Genomic DNA, 6,964 nt, shown 5'->3' with positions numbered 1-6,964 from the left:
ATTAGAAGGCCACAGGCCTTCCTGGGATTGTGGCATGACCTGTGACACTGTTTTTGATGACCTCCGTTTTGACTCTTAAGAGGAAACAAACCAAAGGAAGTGACTTTCTGGTGACCTTTGATCTCAGGGGATGGTAACCTGGCCTCTGATTGGCTCATAACTCTGTCTATGCACGTTACATTTCCACATTTTTGTTTACCTGCTGAGCAACACTTTATGCACTGGTGACACACACAGAGCGGACTCACTGCCTGTGTGGCACACACCCAGTGCTGTCCAGACAGACACTGATCCAGTGATGGCTGCTGGGATGTGTGCGTACAGTCAGCGTGAAGCGATAAGAATGCCGCCTTCTGTGGGTTGACGCAGACCGATGCTATCAACAATCAGGGTCTGTGTTTTAATGGATGCCTTCACTGTGCTTTGCCCTTTAGCCTGCCTGTTATTCTGAGTCTTGGTCCCTCCAAAGGCTCAGTCACACAAATGGTGAGATTTCACGGCAGGCAGAACCACTTCATTTCAGTGAACCAGCGTGGTCAATGGGTGGATTTACTCACATTGGCGGAGTAAATCTGTGCAAGTCTTTTGCTTTGAGCTCAACTTTGCCTTAACCCTGTCAGTCTGATTTCACACTTATTGGCTGTTTTTCTTATCTGCTGTGTGCCTGTGTAGTCCACTGTGCAGCTGTGTACCACCGCTATGAGGAAGCACTTCACGAAAATGTGGTGGAGAATGGGAAACCGTTTTGATTTGTGCAGGAAAAATTGAGAATAATGAACCTTCTGGCACAGCCGCCTGAAAGTGTTGCAATAACAAAAAAGAGATATTTTTAGTTGTTTTGACATCAGTGAAATGCAGATCTGCTTTTCTTGGTATTAATTATGACATGTTGACATGAAGGGTCTTGTGGGGGTTCTATAATAACAATCCATTTAATTTATAGAGCACTTTTCAAGATACTCAAAGATGCTGTCCTGACAAATTACATAAAAAAGCTCCCTAAACTGTCAGGGTGAAAGTGAAGTCAAAGATGTTTGGTAACAGACGAGAAACAGAGCCGGTGACACAATGAGCCACAGGCTTGAGTGATGGAAGACTACTTGAAAATCAGCTTTTTTTCTTTTTAATGTTTATTAAGGTATTTAAAAGATTCAAACGCATTGTTTTAGGTGTCTGTATTTTGTGAATGCAGACATTTAAAACAGCTGCTACCCTCCCTTCTGTTTATGTATGTAGTACAAATGCACATCACACACACAAATGTTTTTAATATTTTAATAAATGGGTTTGTCGCTGTTTGATTGTTTTTGTATATGTGAAGTTGTTCTGCACTGAAGAGTCTCCCTGCTTTTGTGAACACGTTTGCATTAAAATGAAGGATTTTCTATTTAAACATGAACTTGGACTTGCTTTTTTCTCATCAAGACCACAGCTGTCACTCTAAAAATCTCCATGATTTCCATAAAAAAGCTTCTACGAGCTTGTGAATAAAAAAACCCACATTAAGTAAAAACAGCTTTGTTATATTCAGATATAAAACTGTTAGTCTTTGGACATGTTGTGCTCATCGAGAGTGGTTCTGCTTATGTTGCAGCATCTGTACAGAAAGCTGTTCGCCTATACAGTAATCAACACACCTAGTTTATTCTTCTTTTCCCCACAGTGTTGGATTCAATTAACTATTTTTAGCTCACGGCTATAGTTTGGACTCACAAACTACAGATGAAGCTTTGCTCTTAGCCACAGAACCACCGACTGGACAAGATGAGACAAAATGAAACTTGTAATAAAAAAATAGGCAACACAAATTAGATTAAAGTCAAGTCATCTGAGAAGAGCTGGTGATTGAAGTAGAGTCAAATGTAAACATTCATTTCAATATAGAACCTTCATCTTTATCCTCATTGATCAGCTCAGTCCATAAAGCGCAGATAGACTGAAGTTAAAGGTTATCAAAGCTGCACTAATCAGTCGATTGCCTCATGTAGCTTTGACATACACATTGTAAACAGGAAGATGCAGAGCTCTGCTGCGACTTTTACACGCTCTCGCTACTTGAATGAAACTTCTACATTAGTTAACATCTTCACGGAAACACTAATGACCAAGAGAGGGCACCGTTGAGTCATTTTGGTTACTATGGTGATGCGTCTTAATCCAAACGCACACAGCAGCGTCCCCTGCTGGACTCAGATGCAGCTGCAGGAGACGTTTGACTCTGCCTCATCCACCTCCTCCCCATACAGAGTGATGAGCTGCGGGTGGACCCTGAACACACCACATAAACACACACATAGAGTTAGAGGTACATTTAGGACCCTGAGACGAGTTGCCATGGGCCTGATTTTGGCCCAATGAGATAAGATGTAAAATCATGTAACAGGTAAAGGGCTCAAAGCACAAAACAACGCTGTTATTATTTCACATTTTAAGTGTCTGTGACATTTCTGCCTCCTCCTCTTCATTCTTTGGCAGTAAGAACAGTCCTGTTACTCTGAACTCCAGTGATTCAGTTTTCCACATTTCTCAGCTCAACCGCACCCTTCATTTGATGTGCCATGTCATGCACCCCTTTATGTTAATCTGACAGCAATTTCACATGCTATTCCCGTGTCTGAATAAGCGCCCTGCTCACTTTTACATAAAAGTCACAGCAGCAGTCTGTCTAGATTGGACCGAGAAACATTTCTGTAGTATTTTTAACAAGGCACAAGTCTGAGCTGAATGCAGGTGGATTAAAGAAAAGGCTGCAGCAGAGAAAGAACAAACATGCATAGAGGAGAGAGAGACAGTTTGTGGGTTAAACAGTCCTGAGATCTGCTGTGATGAGCAGTGTTTTAAATATGAGAACAGACACGCTGAGGAAGCTTTAGCTGGACATTTTCATAAACAAAAATGATAGAATATAGTTATTTTCTTGGTGCCAGAGGGGGCCAGCCTACTTTTTCACATAGCACGCAGTCATGAGGAAAATATTTATCTCACGTAATGAAAAACAAAGCCCGATGATAAACGGCAATAAGCTGTTTTAGGACAAAGCAATCAGCGAAAGAATAAAGTCAAGCTCTGCAGTCAAACACAGACCTGCTTGCTTGCTACATGCTTCATTCCAATATAAGAAACCCGTTTTTACTGCTACTTATATGACTGTCCAGCTTCAGTTTCAGTGCCATTGGACGACAGGGAAATATGAACTGGAATTATGGGCTCTTGTGAATAGGACACCCTTTGTTTGGTCAGCATTCAGCACAAGCTTCAGATTTTGCAGAGATATATGAAGAACATTGAAGGCAGATTGTACTCTTGGCATAGCTTGAGTTCGTAGAGGAGTCACATTCATACAAGACTGTGTCATCTGCATAAAAACTGATATTCTCAGTCTGTGGTGGAGTGATGACATATTTATGCAGAGCATAAAAACGACCCCATTACTTATTTATTGGTACAGATCAGCAGTGTTCTATCAGATGAATACACATGAAATCTGTTCTGAGCAAAAACATCCAAACTGCAAAGACAGACCGAATGACAGGGGAGAGAAAATGCAGTTTTCTGTTGTTATTTGGTTGTGGTGAACCTGTTTAATAAGTGAAAGCTTGAATGCACTGATCATATACAGTAATGTTTGTATGATCAGACACTGTATCGACTAAATGAATAATCAACTTTTCGAGAAAGTTGTTGGCAGATCAATCAATCAATCAATAATTAATTTGTTCTCGTCACACCGTTAATAACAATATTGATGATTACTGTAACACTGAGCGTCATACCTGATGAGCACTTCGTTGGCAATTTCCACCAGCTCTCCGTCGATGTTCCAGGGGAAGGCAGCTCCCTCTGATTGGATGATGGGCGAGGTTTTGGACTCACCCTCTTCCTCGCTCTCCTCCTCCGACCAGCCAGTCAGCAACCGGGGGCGGACCCTCACTGCTGACACAGCGTGTGTCTCCACAAAGGAGAAGCTGAACTGCAGACAGACAATCAGGCAGTCAGGAGAGACAGACAAGAGAGTTTGTGTGTGTGTGTGTGTGTGTGTGTGTGTGTGTGTGTGTGTGTGCATCCTCACAGGTGAAAGGTCAGTTGAAGAGGATAGAAAGGCTTGTTAGGATCCTTGTTAAGCAGCTTGTTAATCTGGAGGAGTGACTCAGTTTCTTCCTGTTTACTGTCCTCTGCTGTCTCCACTGTAACATCATGGACCTCCAACAGGGGGCAGCAAAGACCAACAGACAGACAGACAGACTGTCTGTCCTGTCTGCTTCCTTTTCCTTCAGGTTTGTTCTTTTGCGTCAGCAGAGTGAAGGCGTCACCTGTCAGCTCTGACTAAGAGTGACGGCATTGTTCTCTGTTTTCTTACATTTTACATACCAAGAAATAAATGAATTGCTGAGGAAATAAGCAGATTAATCTATAATAACTAAATAAACAATAAGAGAATCAAGAGTTGCAGCACTATATGAAATATTTAAAAATAACCTCTATCTCTACCAACTACAACAGTAGAATACTGCTTACGCATGAATGCATGAGTAATAAAACTTAATATATAGAAAATACAATAATGTGTATAGTCTCACAGAGTAAATTCTCTGCACTTTCTCTGAGTACTTTCTATGTTTGTCATTTGAAACAGCGACAGTCAATACATTTTCCTAATAATACTTCATGTACTTTAAAAACATTTGTAACATTTGAATAGTGTGATATTGAGAAAGTAAAGGATGAATAAAGGATAAATAGTCCATATGAACAATGAAACAGCTCTTGCTTGCTGTAATAATTTGTCCCGGCAGGCAGATCCCTTCATTATGTGCTTCAGTGTAAGTGATGGGGGACAAAATCTATATATATATATCCTTCTGTCTCAAGTTTAACTGAAGTCACCCCGAGGCTTTATCAAACAGGCATCTTTCAAAGTCAGTGTTTTTAGTACAAAAGTTCCTCTTTGTGTAACTATGCCTCCACTGCAGCTCAGCACGGAAACACTGTGCAGGGAAACACAAACAGGACATCTTGTACTTTGCAGACTAACATGTGGAGACACACACTTGATGTTCAAGTACAGAGAAGCAGAGTGAATGTTTCTGACTCTGGTTTTTAGATCACGCTGCAGAGAGTTCTGGATTTCTGTCAGTTTTTCGCACACACTTTAACCTGACAGGACTCCACCAGGTGAGGTTCAGCATCCTCAGATGAACTCAAACTTGCTGCTCTACCAGGACGCCCCATCTTGTTTGACGTTGATCTGTCCATCCCTCCGTCACGACACTAACAGGATGTAGGTCAGTGAGTAAATAGCATGTTTACTCTGCAGGACAGTGAACGCCACGCGGTCAGTATATTTAGTAAGTGGGTTAGCGTGCAGTCTCACAGGCCAGACCAGGCCAGGCCATGCTGAACCAGGTTAATCTGCCCATTAACTAGTTTGTTTGGTTATTTTTGCTCAGTGTGAGGTTGAAGCCTTAGAATGACAAGATTAACACAGATACAGCTGACTGTCACTGTTTCAAATGACAAATATCACCTGCATCTGATTACATGAGCTGTGGATAATGAACATGAACTAAATAATGGTTAAAATTAAAAATTTGTCTGTTCTCTGGTTAATGTGCTCTCTGCAGCCGATCTGTAAAGAGCCAAAGAATGCTAGTGACTGAAAAGATGCTTTACTCTTCTCCATCATGTCATGTCATTTTAAACCTGCCATAACTAATTTTTTTGGCCACTTGGGGGCAGCGGAAACAAGCAGTGAACACAACACTGACATATCATCACCCTCTACGTTGCTAAATGCTTCACAATGTTCACTAGCTAGTTGCTAACAGTGTCTGTCTGCTGTGTACTGAGCAGGTAGCATATTGTGGGTTTTCAGTGCTTTTTCATGTTCCTGAAAGCAAACATCCCAAGGATGCTGACGGACTCTGCTCTCACCTGTCCACTGGAGCTGCTGTATCTCTTCAGATGTTTAATGAACTCTGACCTGGAAGTGTTTCCAACTGCAATCAATGCTGCGCTGCCATTTGCCAGCCTGTCACAAACAGGAATTGGAAGAGTATGTAGAACAGCAGACACATGATGAAATGACCCGCAGTGTGGTGCGTTCAAGGTCACAACACAGCTGACTTTAACATTCTCAGAAGGATTAATGGCTCGTCATACACTCATGTACCTGGTGTTGGGAGCCAGTCCCTGAGGTGTGTCTGGACTCAAACAGGGGATGGACATGATACTGATGCTCAGAAACAGGCCCTGGTTGGTTGTCCAGGTTCCCTCCCCCTCTGCACCAACCAATCACAGAATGAAAACAGTAAATGGTTAAATCTGAACCAGATTCACTGTCTAAAGACAAACAAGTACAGGTCTCACCTGCTTCTGGATCCTGGTCCTGGTCCTGGTCTCTGAGAGAGAGGAGATCAAATTTTGTTTTAAATGTGAAGATTGCCAAGATGACACACTGACATTAAAGACATTAGAGACACGTACACAATATTTTCTATACTCTTTTATATACAGTATAATGTACATAACCTCTATAGTTGATTTTATATCTTTCTTACATCGATTTGTTCTTCATGTTCTTCTTCTAACTCCTTTTTATTCTTGCTGTGAATTTCCCTGACATAAGATCAATTAAGTCTTATCTTAACAAGTCCGAAAATGAATGTAGAGAGCAGCGGTGGCCAGTCAATAGAGGGCGCATGTTCAGAGCTCCACCAGCCACCAAGTTTAGCTAGTCAGCAAGCTTCAGTTCAATTTTCGATCATTTTGATGTCACTTCAAGCTGTCAATTACTGTCGTTTATAATTAGAAAAGAGACTTTTAGCCAGTTTATATTACATTAGGTCTGATGTTTGTGTTATCAACACTCAGACAGGACAGATTGTAGTAATTTTACCTTCAACTTTATTGAACTTCTTCCTGTGTACATCTAGTCATACGTTTTAGTATGGCAGCCTTGTAGGAC

General features: G+C 41.4%; 1 protein-coding gene across 1 annotated transcript in view; it reads right to left on the bottom strand.

Moving 5' to 3' along the window:
• Nucleotides 1-1,261: 1,261 nt before the first annotated feature.
• cerkl (CERK like autophagy regulator) overlaps nucleotides 1,262-6,964 on the bottom strand; it is a 32,325-nt gene continuing 26,622 nt past the window's right edge. Inside the window, exons 10-14 of the mRNA XM_070975793.1 lie at nucleotides 6,367-6,398; nucleotides 6,170-6,278; nucleotides 5,932-6,028; nucleotides 3,774-3,970; nucleotides 1,262-2,268 (exon numbers count right to left, since the gene is read on the bottom strand). Of these exons, the coding sequence (XP_070831894.1) occupies nucleotides 2,190-2,268; nucleotides 3,774-3,970; nucleotides 5,932-6,028; nucleotides 6,170-6,278; nucleotides 6,367-6,398 (514 nt within the window). The 3' untranslated portion in view covers nucleotides 1,262-2,189. The remainder of the gene's footprint in view (nucleotides 2,269-3,773; nucleotides 3,971-5,931; nucleotides 6,029-6,169; nucleotides 6,279-6,366; nucleotides 6,399-6,964) is intronic.

Source organism: Chaetodon trifascialis, chromosome 12, assembly GCF_039877785.1.
Source record: "Chaetodon trifascialis isolate fChaTrf1 chromosome 12, fChaTrf1.hap1, whole genome shotgun sequence".
Lineage (NCBI taxonomy): Eukaryota > Metazoa > Chordata > Actinopteri > Chaetodontiformes > Chaetodontidae > Chaetodon > Chaetodon trifascialis.
The sequence above is the reverse complement of the archived record's forward strand: the minus strand, read 5'-3'. Positions and strand labels throughout refer to the sequence as shown.